The sequence below is a fragment of the Pieris napi genome, chromosome 17 (genome assembly GCF_905475465.1).
Source record: "Pieris napi chromosome 17, ilPieNapi1.2, whole genome shotgun sequence".
Classification (NCBI taxonomy): Eukaryota; Metazoa; Arthropoda; class Insecta; order Lepidoptera; family Pieridae; genus Pieris; species Pieris napi.
In genome coordinates, this window is record NC_062250.1 from 2,622,120 (window position 1) to 2,640,463 (window position 18,344).

The 18,344-nt window shown below is 31.5% G+C and overlaps 5 protein-coding genes across 7 annotated transcripts; 3 read left to right on the forward strand and 2 right to left on the reverse strand.

Annotated features, from left to right (window-relative positions):
* Positions 1-1,258: 1,258 nt before the first annotated feature.
* LOC125058126 (dolichyl-phosphate beta-glucosyltransferase) lies at positions 1,259-3,538 on the forward strand. Its single transcript, XM_047662167.1, has 6 exons — positions 1,259-1,431; positions 1,509-1,683; positions 2,245-2,453; positions 2,528-2,742; positions 2,826-2,963; positions 3,333-3,538. The coding sequence occupies exons 1-6, from the start codon at positions 1,360-1,362 to the stop codon at positions 3,520-3,522; spliced, it is 999 nt and encodes a 332-aa protein (XP_047518123.1). The 5' UTR covers positions 1,259-1,359; the 3' UTR covers positions 3,523-3,538.
* Positions 3,539-3,726: 188 nt separating this feature from the next.
* Positions 3,727-6,076, reverse strand: LOC125058127 (programmed cell death protein 6). 3 transcript variants are annotated; one of them, XM_047662169.1, is made up of 6 exons: positions 5,860-6,076; positions 5,682-5,763; positions 5,494-5,600; positions 5,016-5,284; positions 4,568-4,663; positions 3,727-4,306 (listed from the first exon to the last, which is right to left on the reverse strand). In XM_047662169.1, the coding sequence occupies exons 2-6, from the start codon at positions 5,735-5,737 to the stop codon at positions 4,295-4,297; spliced, it is 540 nt and encodes a 179-aa protein (XP_047518125.1). In that variant the 5' UTR covers positions 5,738-5,763; positions 5,860-6,076; the 3' UTR covers positions 3,727-4,294. The 3 variants fall into 3 exon arrangements, with proteins under 3 accessions (XP_047518125.1, XP_047518124.1, XP_047518126.1); XM_047662168.1 differs by having other exon boundaries at positions 5,682-5,752; positions 5,860-6,074; XM_047662170.1 differs by having other exon boundaries at positions 3,727-4,663; positions 5,682-5,752; positions 5,860-6,073.
* Positions 6,077-7,078: 1,002 nt separating this feature from the next.
* Positions 7,079-9,224, forward strand: LOC125058125. The gene is made up of 2 exons (XM_047662166.1): positions 7,079-7,215; positions 7,442-9,224. The coding sequence occupies exons 1-2, from the start codon at positions 7,131-7,133 to the stop codon at positions 8,746-8,748; spliced, it is 1,392 nt and encodes a 463-aa protein (XP_047518122.1). The 5' UTR covers positions 7,079-7,130; the 3' UTR covers positions 8,749-9,224.
* Positions 9,225-9,453: 229 nt separating this feature from the next.
* Positions 9,454-11,278, reverse strand: LOC125058128 (60S ribosomal protein L27a). Its single transcript, XM_047662171.1, has 5 exons — positions 11,138-11,278; positions 10,891-10,954; positions 10,683-10,780; positions 10,163-10,315; positions 9,454-9,614 (listed from the first exon to the last, which is right to left on the reverse strand). Exons 1-5 carry the CDS (start codon positions 11,138-11,140, stop codon positions 9,486-9,488), a joined length of 447 nt encoding a protein of 148 aa, XP_047518127.1. The 5' UTR covers positions 11,141-11,278; the 3' UTR covers positions 9,454-9,485.
* Positions 11,279-12,777: 1,499 nt separating this feature from the next.
* On the forward strand, positions 12,778-18,271 carry LOC125057896 (protein SPT2 homolog). Its single transcript, XM_047661835.1, has 9 exons — positions 12,778-13,008; positions 13,245-13,418; positions 13,596-13,818; positions 14,133-14,243; positions 14,370-14,663; positions 14,749-15,588; positions 15,968-16,088; positions 16,802-16,890; positions 17,849-18,271. The coding sequence occupies exons 1-9, from the start codon at positions 12,949-12,951 to the stop codon at positions 17,929-17,931; spliced, it is 1,995 nt and encodes a 664-aa protein (XP_047517791.1). The 5' UTR covers positions 12,778-12,948; the 3' UTR covers positions 17,932-18,271.
* Positions 18,272-18,344: the final 73 nt, after the last annotated feature.

The window sequence follows — 18,344 nt, forward strand, 5'->3', positions numbered from 1 at the left end:
CTGTAGTTGGAACATTCAACGTTGAGCATTATGCCGCATAATGCGCTCTAGTGCTGTAATTGGAAAACGCACTAAATATAACAACTGTGAAACATAATGTTTTTTTTTTATATTACTGGTAACACCTAAATGAATACAACAAGACATATTGTGTTGCAGGAAACTGTCTGCTGTCAGTTATCATTTGTCAAATCGAATTTGGATTTTGGAAACCATAGGAATGTGATAGGAATTCCTAATTTCTTACAATTTGCTAAATAATTTTAAAGTTTACTTTATTTTTATTATAGGATATATACATATATTCACGACATCTATAATAGCTATCAAATATAAGTTTTAAGTATTTGCTATCAATAGTTCTATAATATAATACTGTTGCTTACATGTTTTCTGCTGAATAGTGCTTGCACACGTATTCCAAGCAGTGTGACCAGATTTAGTAGATTTCTACTTTTTTGGTAGATTTTGAGGTACTGTCAACAGAATTTAGTATGTAAAAATTATTTGGTATATTTTAGTAGAATTCACGCTTTTCAGTTATTCTAGTACTTTTTTTTGGCATATCGAATAAAAGCGAAGTATTCCTCTTTCATCGATTGGATTATAACTATTTAATGTTCATGCTTTTCGTTACCATTCGTGCCGTGAGCATAGTGTGTGATGTGGGAATTCCTTTATTGAGAATTTATATAATCGAGTTTAAAATGAAACATAAATATACACAAGGATATCACAATGAATAGTAGCAAGATCTCTTATTTAAAGTTGGTTATGTAAATCTACAAAATTTTACGTTATTTTTCAAAGTGATCAGACCCTTATTCATAAAATTGAAACTGACATACAAAACATGATGAGTTCCATTTTGAGTTGCTTTATGAAGATAAATTATATAAAAACTACTCCGCGGCAGTCAATAGATCTGACAAAAGTATGTTCAAGTTAATGGACTCAAAATTGTTTTGTGACAATGTTACCCAACATAAAGACGAAAAATCTTTAGTTAAAGTATCATTTTATACATTTTTGTTTAATTATATTTTTATTATGAATTTAATTTTAAAAAAAACTTGGTTTCTTTTAAATTAAATTCTTATTTTTATTATTCTATCGTTTTATCAAGAAAACATTCATGTTTTACGTTGTAACACAACTGCAAAAAAGTATAATAGATTTGCTCATTCCTTTCGGTAGAATTCAGTAGTTTTTAACCTCCACAAGCAGTAGATTCGTCAATTAAAATCTGGTCACACTGATTCCAAGGCTTCGTATTTTACTATTTTATGTAAAGAGGTACAATGTCAGTCATATACGTTTAACAATAGTTTGTATAAACATAAGTATTGAAAGGCTAAAATGGGGGTTTTCTCGCATTTGTATTACGTATTTGTGTACGCTGCCATCACAACACTTGCCGGTTTTGTTGCAGTAAGTTAATTTTATTTAATTTTAAGGCTACTACTAAATGTAAAATAAAATGTTCAAATTTGTAAATATTTTATTAGGTTGTGATATTACTTCTAAAGTTTACAAAACCATACCCTACTGTGGAGCGTTTTAAAGAAGAAGAAACATTTAATGATCCCCAAACAAAGTCACGAAAAAGGTTTTATCAACTTGAACAATCTGCTGTTGTTCATTTAAGTGTTATTGTTCCTGCTTATAATGAAGAAGAAAGATGTAAGACCCAATGATTCATTATTAAAAATTATTTTGGTGTCTGTGTTAACTATATTCACTTCATCTATGCTGCTGTAAAATATAAATTGTATAATGCTTTGTTGATTAATACTTAATCCACCACAGGGTGGTATCCATTCTCCTCTTCTCTTTTCGCTTTTTATAAATTCGGTTACTAATCTAACTCTCATCTTTATGCTTATGACCTTCAAATTTACACCCAGTCTACATTCAATGAATTGCCGTCTGCTATTCAGACGGCAAACTTTGATTTAGACAAAGTTGTTGAATGGAGTCAATTGTATGGTCTTCAGATAAACCCTTATAAGAGCCAGTCCATTATCATCGGTAGTGCATAATGCAATGCAAGTGCAATATAATGAGAATAAATTGGTCAACTTTACTCCAGATTACTATAGATAGTAGCTTGTTAGCAATAAGACCGCCCGTTGCCTTATAACTTTTGTAACCTGCTTTTGTATTTTTGTTTCAAAAACATACACAATGTTTTTGAATAAGGTAATAAAGTATAAATCATTCTCAAATTTTAAACAATTTTAGTGCCACCAATGCTTGATGAAGCCATTGAGTTTTTAGAAAAAAGAACCCAACAGCAACCCTCATACAAGTATGAAATCATTGTTGTAAGTGATGGAAGTAAAGACAACACAGTTAATGTTGCTGAAAAGTATGTTGAGAAATATGGCTGTGAAAAAATAAGATGTTTGGAATTAATAAAAAATAGGGGTAAAGGTGGTGCTGTTAAACTGGTAATAATAAATGAGTGCTTGAATTATCTTTAAACTATTTAATAGTACTAGTGAAATATAATAATTGATTTCAGGGAATTTTAAGTTGTAGAGGTTCCTCAATATTATTTGCTGATGCAGATGGGGCATCAAAGTTTGAAGACTTGAATAAACTTGAAACTGCCCTAAATGAGTTACTTAAATGCAATTCAAATACAGAATTAGAACTAACAAGTAATGGCTTGGCTGTTGTTATTGGATCTAGGGCACATTTAGAAAAGGAATCACTGGCTAAGAGGAGTCTATTTAGGTATATTTACATTTTTTTTTATTTAGTGTTTCTCTGCAGTTTTTTTTTACTCTTATTATATATATATTTTCATATATTTACAGAAACATTCTAATGTATGGTTTCCATTTTCTTGTGTGGTTATTTACTGTCAAAGGTATAAAAGATACACAATGTGGATTTAAACTATTTACAAGACAAGCAGCAAGGAATTGCTTTGGTAGTCTCCATGTTAATAGATGGTAAATATAATATTTTTTACATAATTTGCAAAAACAGGTTTATTTTCTTTTATCTTTTCTGTTTTATTAATGTTAAGATACAGAGTGAGATAAGATGTTTAAAACCATATCAAATAACTTACTCTTATCCTCATTCCATACCTACATGAGCATCATTTTGTAAACTATAAAGTAATCTCAAGAGCATGTGTGTGAAGCTAATTAATTTAATTTTTTTCCTGATCTAATGCAAATTCTGTATTAAAATTTACCTTTTTTTGTTTATAGAAACAATGTAATGTAATAATTGATTAGCTTATTTTTGATTTCCTTGTATTTTCAATATTTTTTTGACAAATTTCTTGCTTTGACATAACTTTCTGGTTTCAGGGCATTTGATGCAGAATTACTTTACATTGCACAAAAACTAAACATTCCAATTGTAGAAATACCAGTGCGTTGGACTGAAATAGATGGTTCTAAAGTAACTCCTGTCTTGTCATGGATACAAATGGGATGTGATTTGGCAATCATATGGTTAAAATATAAAATTGGAGCATGGAAAATAAAGAGAGCCTAGTATGAGCACAATTTAAGATTAATGTTATTATATTTTTACAACGTAATTATCAATTTATGATCATTTTGCATTTAATAGATAAATGTCTAAAAAATAAAGCAGTTTTTAAATAAATATTTATTAGATATTATAAAAGTACTAACATGACATAAAAATATATGACAATATTTCGAGAAATTAAGTTTTATAGAAATGAGTAAAAAATTTATGCTTGGACATGGTTATGTATACAATGGAATGGATTTCACATAAATAAGAATTAGTTTAAATGCAAGCTGCTACAATACATTAAGTTTATAAATGTTTGAGCATTACATTTACTTTTTGGCCATTTAAATTTCTTCATTTTTGAAACAACAAATTATTTCACCAACTACCAATATAATATATATTCAATACTAAGAACAAATAAACCTTACAACCACTTATTTTTGCTCTTAAATATCATCAATTGTATAACTAGAGAAATAACTATACATTGTAAAACAGCTCAGCAGTCAGCTGCAATATTTCCTTTGCAATTGAGGTGGGCAGAATGATTAATATTAAAAATTAAAATTAATTTTTTTTTTTAAAGGAACAGAACTCAATAAAAATCAAGTATAGCTTTTGAAATAAAATTCTTGAATTGAGCTTCACTAGAAACACTACAACTTAAGTATAAAAATGAGCATAGCTCTTTAAAAACTATAAAATGTTCAAACTAAACCTCAATTACTTGGCTTGCATCCAAACCTTGTTCTTGATAACTGACCTTGAAAAATCACCATGCTTACGGCCAGCACTGGACGGAAAACGAAATACATATCAATAAACACTTTTTTTTTCTTTTAGTATTTGGTAGAAACCTGATGTAACAATAGAGTATAACAAGATTTAGACAATTTTAATCATATAAAAATGCATGATTACAATAACAGCATTAAAATATAATTTATATTTAGGACTTGTTCGATTATATGCATTTAGAATACAAATTATTTCAAATATTACACATTTAAAGCGTAAGAACAGTAATATTCAAGAATGCAAATCATTTTTATACCTTTAACCCAAACACCATTTTAAGAAATTGCTCATAATGTATTGTAATAACACCATCTTGATCTGTGTCAAACTGCCGGAATGAAGATGTTAAAGTCTGAAAAAATAATTTATCTATTAGAAGGAATGTAATAAAGAAATCACATTATGTTTAAAATCCTACCTGCAAAGGGTAATTATTACATTTATTTAATGGCAGGAATTTCACGGAGTAACAGACAACCTAACAAGTGATAATATGTGACAGACATGTTGCTGGAACCTTAGGGTTGTAACCAAAACCAAACCATGTAAATAAAATATAATTTACCCACTAATTAAATTTGTATGAAAATGATCATGTGACAAAGCATAAGCTAATGTTTTTACCATAAAATTTTATGTAACATGCAAAGTATTTTTGTCTAAGTCTCATGATCTGTTGAAAAAAGACCCAATCAATAACTTACATAGAGTGTTACACAACATTGAATGAAGTCATCAAAGAGAATTGTGCCTCGTCCAAATCTATCAAACTTCTGTACCATTGTGTTAACAACATCATCAGAAAGTCTATATCCAAATGCGGTCAAAGCATTCTTTAATTCCTGTCTGTCTATGTTTCCTGAATTATCTCTATCAAACGATCTAAAGCAATTCTGCCAATCGCTGACATACTTCCAAAGAGCACCAAAGTCTTCAAATGATATTACACCCCTGTTTTGTTTATCAAACATTCCTGAAATACACAAATAACAGTCTCAATAGAACTATAGATTTAATTTATATTTTACTAAAAGGTTAAAAAAAAGTAAAGTAAAATAATAAAAGATATAGTACATTTTTTGGTCGAAACCAATTATCTGACCACTAATAGATAAGCATACCATAAATAAAGCATTAAATATGTATGAGTCATTTGGTAACCTAAGATAACAACTACCTTACCTATCATAAGTCTGACCGTTTCTGGATTAAATGGATTCCATGTACCATTTGACAGAGCCTGCTGTAATTCATCCGCTGAAATATGGCCACTTCTATCTTTGTCAACTCTGTAAATATTAGAAGGTTAAAACTACAATTATCTGCAACTTATATAAAAAAGTAATATTGAAAGCAACAGGTACACAAACCTTCTGAATATATCCCATAGGAACTCTCTACTTGGCATTGGAGATTGGAAAGACATGGTTTACTTTGTGATCTGTAAAGTAACTAAAATATATAGAAACAACAGTAATTGAAAAACATAAATAGAATTAATTATCTTACTTGGAAAACGACAATAATTAAATTAATAAACTTTCATACCTTTATCACTCGATACGTGAAACCTCTATAAATCTTGTGTAATAACTAATATGTGATTCACAAGTATTTAATTCCTTATAGAAATCAATAAATAGACTTTATCTTAGTATTTGTTTGTTGTATGCAGAATAATAAAAAATAGTTAACATCTATACAGAATTCAGAAATTACTCATTTGTGAGACTGAAAGACAGGCTTTCGACGTGCACGGTGCAACTGCAATATAAACGCAAGCACAGATAAAAAATATTATAATAATATCATATATTGTTAAACCCTATCCACACTTTCTACGAGGAGACAGCGTGGACTCGAAGACGCGAGCGCGAGAGTGGACGCACTAGGGATGTAATAAAATAAATTTAAGAAAAATCGTTTTTTTATTAATAGATTTTCAGGCTAAGAAATCAATCGATTAATAAAAAAACGATATTTAAGCAGAATGTCACATCCCTAGGACGCACCAACTCGTGTCGCCTCAAATTGTTGTTGACTACTACTCTGTAAACACGCATGTGTTTTCTTATAATGACGGATCGAAGTAACGAGTTGTGTATGGCTTATATAGAACAGTATCGAATTGAACAAATAATTCGGAATTCAAAAATGTGATCAGATAAGCAAATAATTATTTATACCTATACAGAAGTCAAAAGTAAAAGAACATTACTAATATCTAAGGAGGAAAAAGTTTAAATTATACTTTTACCAGCATGATATTATATTTTTTATTTATATTTGTAATACAAACGCAAGACATTAAAATATTGGTAGGCATACAAAATAGCTAACGCAGTTACGCCAATCATGCCCATCTTGTAGTATATGTAGCGAGCAACTAAATAATTTATAAATAGAGAGTGTGGATGTGTCAATAGCCAACATTCGTGCCGAGCATCTCGCAAGAGTCTGGATCTGGCTTAAGAGTCAAGGCAATAGTGTCTATGAGGGTAGAGACAAAATCATTTTTCGACAGGTGTTGCTCAATAACGCCAAACTAATTTGCATACTCTTTTTTACACTATACTTGGCAAACTGTACAATAGAACTTAAATATTCGACAGCTTGATATAAATAGCAATTGAAACAGAATATTTATATTATTATTTCATTCTACATGTAAATATTTAAAAGATAATATTGAACTAAGTATATAAACTAATAAGTTAGTTAATTGTTGAAGTATGCGACCCACGAAGAAAAAATATTTGATTCGGGGTATTTTTTTATGTGGTTACCCCAACACAATCGTATTATACGCTGATATTAAAATGGCGGATGTCCAAAGCAATGAGCGTAAAGTAAAACTTACTAAAAACGGCAAAGTTGTGAAAAGACGTTTAAGAAATCCTGAAGGTAATTTACTTATTTATTGCCTCGTATATAGAGACACATAATTGCATTTGTTTATAGCTATAGAGAACGTTGTTTTGACTATAAGGCGGTTGTAGAACTACAATACTATTGACTCTTACTACATTTTGATACGTACACCACAAAATTTGAATCCGTTCGGCACTAGTCTATGAAATATAAACATTGTTATTGCTTATTGTGATATCTAATATTATTCCTTTTTTAGAATGGCACAAACAAAAACAAAAGCGTTTGAGAATAGCTGGACAAGAATATATAAATGCCAATGGGAAAATTGTACCCCCTAAACAACCTGGCCCAGATTGCAATTGCCGTAGAAAATGTTTTCAAATGGTACCAGAGGATATTCGTATGAAAACATTTCAAGGGTTTTACTCTATGAAAAGTCATGATGAACAAAATGCATATTTATTTGGTTTAATGCGGCAAATTGATGTGAAACGAAAAAGAGTTAAATCTAGCAGCAGAAGAACATGCACATTTGAATATTTTGTCCGAGTTAAGGGTAAAGAAACTCAAGTATGTCAAACAGCTTTCAAAAATATACATGCAATAACTGAGCGTAAAGTTAGAGTTCTTTGCAAGAAAATGGATGATGGTATTATGTTTCCAAGTGACAATAGAGGTAAGAACAGCCATAGACGATCAGGAGAAGTTCGTTTACCTATAGGTATTGTAGACCAAATAAAAAATCATATTTACTCAATAGTTCACACTCACAGATTGAAAGATTTTATCAGACTTGACAAAATTGCTGGCCTTGAAATTAATATTTCTAAAATGTGGAAAGATTATATAAAAAGTTATGATCCTGACAATATCACTGCAACTATGCCTAAGTCTAAAAGAAATATGGAGATATTACCTGTTCAAAATGAGCCACTGCAACCTATAGCTCCAGCTCCAGTCCCACAAGAGACTTATACACCTTTAACATATCCTGGTAATAGCCACTTAGTCAATATTGCAGAAAATTACTTTGAAAATCAGTATCAAACACAATTGACAACTACATCAACACCTACAAATTTTTATCCTGCTCAAAGTGGTCAACATCCACAAGGAATGGGTATTATTTTACAATCAGTTAACAGACCTGCTCAACCTACAGCTTTTATTTTACTACAGGCTAAACCTGATCTTTCACAAGATAAGCTAGCTATAACTAATGGCTCATACATTGAGACACAAACTGATATATCTGAAATGCCTAGTAAATCAAAGAAGCTCAAAAACGAAAGAAAAAAGGGTCCAGTTGTTAAACAGTGGCGATATAGTAATATATTTCATGACGAAATAAATGGAGCAGCATTGGCAGCTATAAAAACAAGACTTGGTATGTATTATGCAGAGAGTGACGCAGCCAGAAAGAAGGCAAAGCAAATTCCACGGGCACAGGAAACTGCTCAAACTCAAACTGAACAAGCAACCATCAAATCTGAACAGTCTGCTATGATGAGGCCCCCTCACCAACAGCTGAGAGCTACACACACATTAACCATATTCACATAAGATATATTCACTCTTGACTGATAAAAATCTTGTGAAAACTACTAGTTTAAGTTTACCTTTGTAGGTTTGTTTAAGTAATCTCATAAAATATATAATTATTGTCAGTACTTATGTATCATAATACCACTTATGTCAAAACTCCTTACATTTTGACATTAATTTTTTGGTAGGCAATTCAGTACATTCTACACACTCAAATGTCTTACCATGTAGCAAGCATGTAGCCTATTAGTGCCTAAGTAGCAATAATGTTTAACAACATTGATTATATCATATCTAATAACACAAGATAGGATTTGATGTTCTATAGATTTTAGCTTAAATATAGCATCAATAGTGTAGTAAATATAATGTAACTTCCTGATATTTTTATAAATTAAAATTTATTTATTTGCAATGTATGTACTTTGTTATGTTATAATTAACAACATGTGTAACTAATAAAATAATTGAAAACATGCATTTTTATTACAATGTTCTGGATCTATTAATTATTAGTAAACAAATATATTTCATATTTGAGTAATAGCAGATATCAGGTGTTTCTATTATAAATTTTCCATCCATTAACTTAATACAAAATATGTTGTTTCACTAGGGCCCCACCATATAAGTTGGTACACTAACACTGGTAGAGATCATAAATTTACTATGCTAAATAAATTCACCAATGCAATTGCAATTAATTTTGATTTAAAAGTCGAGTACATTTTCTTAGAATTTATTGTAAACTTAAATTACGCTGACAATACACAGACTCCACCAACAGATTTGATCTTCTTTTCAGCAGTCTTGGAAAAGAACTTGGCCTTAACTATGACTGGCTGCTTGGGAAGATTGCCCTTGCCTAGAAGCTTGTAGTAACCCTGTAATTATAATTAATCTTACATGATGCCTTTTTGTAATAATAGTTACAGTAGAGAATAGACTGAACAAGACGAAAGTAGTTATTGCTGTTTCACTCATATTTAAATCTTTATATAATACTAGCAGACCGGCCAAGCGTTGCTGTGGCTAATGTTTAAGTTATATTACATAGTAGTAACCTATTCAAGGGAAACAGTAGAAGAACACCAGTCATAGGGACCACCATGCTTTTTTGGTGGTAATGCCATTAAATTGTAGCTTATTTGAAACGTTCGTACTTTCAACACAGGGCCATCTGTTAGAATTATGAATATTAAATAATAAACAAATATTTTGCAATAAAATAATATTGCGGATATAAATTGAGATGTAAGCTATCCTATCTTTTAAGTTAGTCAAATAATCAAACTGCTCACAGTGTGCAAATTTAATTGAAATCGGTTTAGTAGTTTAGGGAGTCCATAGCGGACAAACTATGTGACACATAATTAATATATATTAAGATTTAACAAACATACTTTCTAGTAAGATATATATCATTACTTACAGCTTTAACAATGTTGATCACTGGAACTTTTCCATCTGTGGCATTAGCATACTTGAGTCTGGACTGTTCAGATACAAGTGTCCAAAGTTTGTCCAAATTTAAAACAGGACAGAATATTTTGTTTCTTCTTAAGTGAAAGTTCCTCATACCAAGCTGAAATTTAAAAAATAAATATTAATTAATACACACTCACATAAAACCAATAAATTACAGAATAACATTACTAGTTAAACTAAGACATACTATACTTTAAGAGTTTACTAATGCTCAGAAATGATATGTGCCCTATATCGGCAACAATTTAATATGTAATTAGTAAACATGGGCTATAAAATTGAAATACAAGCTTAATTTTTAAGATAATATGTTCACTAGCATTAACATATGATCCTATATCAAATATGATTTGATTTTAAACACACAAGTTATTTCATGTACTTATTTTAAACTTAAATATTCTAAAACGGTAATCGCATTTTCAACAAAATATACAGTTTTGAATATAATATTATAAAATTACCTTTCCATAGTAACCTGGGTGGTACTTGTCCATGTTAATTCTGTGATGATGTTCACCACCAGCGTTACCGCGACCACCAGGATGCTTACGGTGTTTGCCTAAAAGCAATAATAAATCATTACAAATTCACGAGTATTTTCCAGCACGGTAGAATTTTCTAGGTTAAGTTATGTTTTCAATTCTTGAATTTTGGAATATAGAAACTTACCGATACGACCATGTCCATGACTGACATGCCCTCTTAACTTCCTAGTCTTCTTTTTGGAGGTGGCCTGTACAAGAAGTAATAGGTTAACAAAATATTCATAATACCCATAATACACCTTAGTGCTTTAAAAAATATTCATGAATATAACCACACACTACATAACACAGCACTCGTACAGGCTTTAATTAATTAAATTCCTTAAGATTTCATAGAATTTATAAGATAAAACACAAATGTAAACACCAACCATATTTTCGGCTTTCGTCAAGAATTTACAACAGTTGAAAAGAAAGAGAAGTAGGTATACGTTATACTAGTTAAACGAACGTCAGATGTCAATTGTCAATGTAAAATGTAAATTGTGGCACTTGGTAAAGTTAAATTGTCAATGTTTATTATGTATATTATTATGTACTATGTATATATGCATGTCAACTGCATTTTATAACAATGGTGTCGCTTTAGGTTTTTAGCCGACTTTAAAAAAGCTTCAAGAACAAGGATAATAATTCAGTTTAAATTGAAATCGTTTAATTTGGTCGCAATCAAATTAAATCGGTTACATCGTCAATTTCCGCATAATGTCTCTATAAGTATGTGAAATGATTCGGAGTAAAGGTGCCATTACGTCCTATAAAAAGCTATTGGACAAGATTTTAAAAATGATTTAATTTTTTTATGTAACAGGAGGCAAACGGGGAGGAGGCTCATCTGGTGTTAAGTGATACCACCGCTCATGGGCACTCTCATTATCTCATATAATACGCACCTGAAGTCGAATTGATTCGGAAATACTTTAGTGGGCAGCTGATTCCACATAGTGGTGGTGCGCGGCAGAAACTGCCTTATATAACGCTCAGTTGTGAACGACGGACAGCGTGGTGATGGGACGGGTGAGATTTCGTATTCTGCCTCGAAGTTCGATAATTAAAGTAAGCTGCAGGTATTAACGAGAAATTACCACTCTCCGTGGTAAATGCGGTAGAAGATGCCCTCACATCTCTACGCAACGCCAAGGGATCAAGCAGCTCTGAAAAAGATAGGTCGTTGACCATTCGAACTGTTCTTTGTTGAATACGTTCTATTGGAAGGAGCTGGTACTGGGGAGCTCCCACCCGGTGGTGAGTTCCCCAGTCCTCTATGTGGGGCCGAATTTGCGCGTTATAACCGCTAGCGTGGCACCCTTGAACTTGATTGCCTCTGCCCATATATGTGTAAGGTATCCAAGAAGGTCCAGCTGAGCGACGACGACGAAAGCCGTACTGATAATCGCTAATCAGCTGGAGGCTCTCTAGATAACTCTGAAGCAGGCCGTTAATAATTGTGTCGTTGGTCGTTTATAATACATACATTATTTATTACTGACTTTACAAATTGTTGTATTTAATTATGTTAAGTATTGGTTTGAGAAATTCAATTAAAACACACTACAAATGTTAAATTTTCTACGATTTGTATTAAGTTACGATATTTAGATAAAAATAGTTTCGGATGAAATTAACTCCCTACACAGGATTAGACAGACGAAGACATTATTTATAAATTACTAGCAGACCGGCCAAGCGTTGCTGTGGCTAAGGTTTCTATTATATTACATACGTAGTGGTAAACAGCTATTCATGGGAAACGGTAGGAGAACACCACTCATGGCGACCACCATGCTTTTTTGGTGGTTATGAATAGGCAAAACGAATTTTTATGAGTATAGTCATGTAACAAAGCCTGAGCTAATGTCATGAAATATGTATTAATAATTTATTTCCTTAATTTGTATGAAGATTAGCAAATATGGCGGAGAAAGCTAAAAACAATATGGAAATGGTGCATATAGTCTATGTTCTTTATGTCATTTTTACATTTATGAGTCATGAATGGCCACAGTAATGAACTTATTGAAAACTGTATCTGTGCTTGCTCAGTACGTTTCCAGAAAATGGTTGGGTTGTTTGTCGAAGTTGACACGTAATTTCGCTCTACATCGTAAATATTTCTCAAAAAACTTAATCATGCCCTTATTTTGAGTTTCTGATTCTATACATCCATTATAAAATATTCATCATGGAGTTTCGTGAAACGCTATTAGCTGCTCAGCGAAATCAACAAGAGAAGTCATCTGTTGTGAGTATTTCGATCATAATTTGCGACCTAAAATTACACTAATTTTAAAATATTTCATGAGAAATATTCTCAAATGTGAATACTACTTTTACCAGTCAATAATTATTGTTACTTTAAACTTGATAATGTTTTAATTAGTCTTATTATATCTTTCTTTATAGCTAAGTATAATGTCCTCTGTAATCACTTGCTTTTAAAATAACCTTTATATTTTACAATAGTTTTCTTCTTTTTAGAGTAACTATTATTACAAGGCCAAGTTTGATCCACCAAAAAAAGAACAAAGGGAAAAAGATAGATTATCTGCCAATATACAAAAGTTTCTTGCTAAGAAAGATGAAGAGGAACGGCAGAAAAAACTGGATACTCAGCGAAAGAGAGACGAATTACTTGCTATGCGTGATCCTAAGGTGAATTAATTAATATAAATAAAGATTACTTTGTAATACAAGGCATGAAATATTTGTTTGTTGTAATAACTAAACTCAAAATCTACTGCAATTTCAAATGTTCTTTCTACATTTACTTTTAAATTTAGGTTTTAAACCAAATTTTAAATAGGACAAAATTGTAAATTGAACTTTCAGGCCCTGCGCAAAATTCAGAAAACACTGAAGGTCATTAAATCCGCGAATAAGTCTGTCATTGCTGATGCTTTTGATAGAGATAACACAGCTGTTACTCGGGAAGGCCCAGATCAGCCAGATCAAGATGATTATGGGTATGAATCCCAGTCAGCTGCTGCAATATATGAGAAAATGATGCAAAAGTATAGTAAAATTCCAGATGAACCTAAATTCCCCAATTCAAGTAAGTTGTATACAATTTTACCATTGATAAACTTATATTACTAAATAAAAAAATTAAAAAAACATTTTAGTTCTGTGTTAGGAAATATTGTATCATGTCATTTCCATCACAAAAGCAATGTAACAAAATTTTCAAATATTAAATGATAGTTTTCAATGGTTAGTACATATAAATTTATATTTCTAAACTTCAGGGCCAGTTTATATTTCTATTGTGCCCTACCCATAACATATATTAAGTTATCATTATGAATGTATTTTTATTATGTGCAATATCCTGTTTTACACTATAAACAACTACATATTGTATTTTAGGCGGTTCAACTCCCAAGGATTTACATGGTACAAGAGAAAGAGTCAAACATGCTCTCCGCCATGAAGATGATCCAGTGCCACATAAGAGAAGGCGTCGTACTGAAAATGGTGGTAAGGAATGATACTAAAGTAATTAAGTTTACGAAAGGCCTCCGGATGATAAAATTCTGTCTTCTGCTGTTCCTAACTAAACATGTCCTTTTCTATATATAATAAAAAAAATAAAAAATCTTTCAGAGTCCAGTCCTCCTCAAAAATATGAACCTGAAAGAGAAAAAGAGAAAGACAAGAAATCAGATAAACCTAAAATTCGTAGACCAGCCCCTCCACCAATGGACTTCAATCAATTGTTGAAGCTTGCGGAACAAAAGAAGAGTGAACCTGTTGGTATTAGTGCACCAAAAAAGACTGTTGTGGAACCTGAGCCTGACAGACTCATGACAAAGAAACAAAAGAGGGAGTATGAGGAAGAAATGGCACGAAGACAACGACGTCAGGAACGTATTGAAGCAGCAAAGGCCGGGCATAAAGGTATGGTTTTTAGTAATAGTTATTAAATTCAGTATTTTTCTTTTTTAAATGTGTGAAATTTAATGCCAATCATAAAAACTTCCAGCTCCAAAAGCAGATAAGCCAACAGATAAAGAACGAAAAGCAGAACCAACTAGTACAGGATTTGGAAGAATTCCGAAAGTTGGTGAAAGAGCTGTCCCTAAAAGTGATCCTCCAAGAGGTCACGAGAGAGAAAAGAAAGACTGTGAAAGAGTACAGAAAGAAAAGGAAAAAGCTAGGTTAGAAAGGGATAAAGTTGATCGTGAAAAAGATAGAATGGATAAAGAAAGATTAGATAAATTAAAAGCAGAACGCGACAGAATTGAAAGAGAAATGGAGCGTCTTAACAAAGATAGAGAGAGATTGGACAAAACTAAGGCAAAATTAGAAACAAGTATATCTTCAGATAGAAGTAAAGATAGATCCAAGATGAATAAGGAGCAGCCAATAAAACAAGAAGCTAAAAAGAATATAGATTTAAAGAGCCAAAATACTTACAGGATAGATAAAAATGACAGGAAGCTCTTACCACAAAAGCAGGATAGAGTTTCCAATGGTCATAGCTCGCTGAGCAAGCCAGTGCCAAAACTTAGTAAAGAGGGCTTAGATAGAAATATGAAAGATAAAATGGCCATAGCAAAGAAACCTTCAGATGGTAGTCCTAGAAATGGTCAAATAAAACAAGAGAACGGGAAACGGTTACCGGAAGCAGGCAGAGGTGTCAAAAAAGGAGATGATAAGAAATCTATACAGGGAATGAAACAGGGTGGTTCAAGTAAACCTGTCACTGGTTTTGATTTTGACCAACATGTCAATTCTATAGGTGTTAGGAATGGTGGGAAGAAACTTCCTCCCAGTGATAATAGGAGGAAACAGCAAGCTAGTGATAAGATGAAGCAAAAACGTAAGTCATTTGTTATTACTAAATTCGATTATTTCTTTCAACTTGGACTTGATTATATAAAAAGAGTCCTTGAACTCATCAGTGGTAGTAGGTAGTTGATTAAATTAAAACACAAAAAGATTTATTAGAAATAATCAACTTCTCTACAAAGAAATAGATAATTATTTGAATTAAAAAAAAAATTAAATAATTGATTTAGGGATTGGGTGGCAAAAACATAACAATTTGAATTACTTTGTAATTTTTTGTGTCTAAGTACATATATAAGTTACAAAAAATAGTCCATAGCTTTTTGTTGTCATAAGTAACCTTACACATTGGTAGCTTAGTAAAGGAAACGTGATTCGCTTACATATAATTGATTGTAAAACATTTGCAGGTCGTACGGTAGATTCTGATTCGGAATATGACTCTGAGATGGATGACTTCATCGACGATGGCGATGTTGAGTTAGACTACTCCTCCGCCATCAAAGAAATCTTTGGATATGATAAATCCAAGTAAGTTACTTTCCTGAAATAATGTTACCATTTCAGCAGACACTTAGCAATCTTTAGAAGCTATCTTCTCAGAAAGCTTAATTTTACTTAAATATGTATCTAATAGTCATGTCAATATAAATCTTAGCTATTTTTTTTTTCTTTTTTAATTTAATGTTTCTTCTAATTTTAAAATACATTGAAATAAATAACTAACCTTATCATATAATAAGTAAAATATATTATTAAAAGGAGTCCCTTTAGGCAAGGTTCCGAAGATACTGGTAGCGTTCCCCCTTTTAATAGCTAGACTAATTCTTTGTCCGAAGTAGCTGCCAGCTCTTTGGTCTCCTGTGATGTCGACTAACCTTTTCGAAATGTCTTTAAAAAGCCTTAAAGCGCTAGGACCCCACAGACCAAGAGTCTCGATACCGAATGGGACAAAATCATATTAGCTATTTACTATGCTTACATTACTTACTTTTTGTTACACAACAATGTTTTGCATAAAACGCACTATACAAAAATATTTCCATATATATAAATATGTATAGACTACCATAATCTTGTCAAAATATTAAATGATGACATAAAATGTCAATTAAATTTCTTAGAGCTGTTAAGCACTAACCTAATATTTTAAACAAAAAATATAGCAACAAATTTATCTATTTGACGAACTTTAAATAGACAAAAACGTTATTTGATCAAAATGTATATTTTTATTTTTCAAGATATCGAGACATGGATGATGCTGATGACCCATCCATGGAGTCTAGTTTTGCTCGACAACAGCGTGAAGAGTATATAACTAAAAAGATCGGTTAGTATATTTATATATACCAGAAATAAACCTAATTAACTATTTTATAATATACTAGTGGACCCGACAGACGTTGTCCTGCATGATATTTCAAGCAATTAGTAAAGCAAAGTATGAAAGTACCGACTGCAGCGCCATCTGGCGGGCTGATTTGTGAATCTAAACTATTCCCAGATCCCCTTGAACACACACAAAAAATTTCATCAAAATCGGTCCAGTCGTTTGAGAGAAGTTCAGTGACATACACACTCACAGAAGAATTATATATATAAAGATGTAATAGGTTTTGGACCTAACATTATATTTTTGTAGGTGGGATACACATATATATACTTTCTGTATGTGTGGATAATATATGCGATCATAGTTGTCTGTGTCTTTAAAAATGATCTTTTTTACGACATGACGCCTAATTACATACAAATTCGAATATACAATATTCTAAAAATATAGAACGAAAATTTAAAAAAATTACTCATCACATACATTTTGAATACACAGTATAGTACGCCCATACTCGTCATAAAAAATGGTACTGTTCAAACTGGCAGGGGATTTAAAATAATATTATTTCAGTTCTCACTGTTCTTTGCCCATGTATTGAATTTAGAAGCATTTTTTTTAAATGTACATTGCGTAAGGGAGCGTTCAAGTATTACGTCACGCAATTTTTGGAGATTATTGACACCCCCCATGTAACGCGCCGTAACGTTTTTCTATACCCAAGGATAGTAAAACGTTTCGTGACCACCTAGTGGCTCTTTATAAAAGTTACCATTATGTGGCGTAAAGTACTAGAAAGTCTAAAATAATTTTAACAATAACGCGTAATTCAATCCCCGCCCCGCATCGTAACTTCGGACCCCCCCCCCCAAATTCGTTACGTAATACTTGAAAGCTCCCTAACCCTTGTGAATAAGTATTTTAAAAACTAATATTTTTATGTTTTCATATTCAGGTATCATGGAAGACTTGGAGGATATGAGGATGGAGGCGATGGAAAAGAAGAAAAAAGGCAAGAGACGGATATCGGACGATTAATGCAATCCATTTACAAATTAATTTGGACCAATGCTTTCGTATTCTCTCAAAAAGGCATCTTTGTACAATGCCTTAATTACATTAGAATATTTTTTCTTCTTCCTTACCGCCAATATCACAAAAATCTTTAAAAAAAGTGTTCTTTTTTTTTAAATAATGGCGGCGTATTGAACTGTCTAAAACCCATTGAAAGATTTGACATATAGCATTTCTTTTGATACTTTAAATTAATGTCAAATTGTGCTTTGGTGTACTATAAGTGATATAAAACAGTTTGAGAGTATGCTGTTAAATGTTGTAATATATGTTATGCTTATTGTGTATAAATTGTATATTTTAGTATATGTATATAATTTATAGCAAATATTTTAGCTTTGTTAAACGTAACAAATATGTTGATTTAACACATTTTT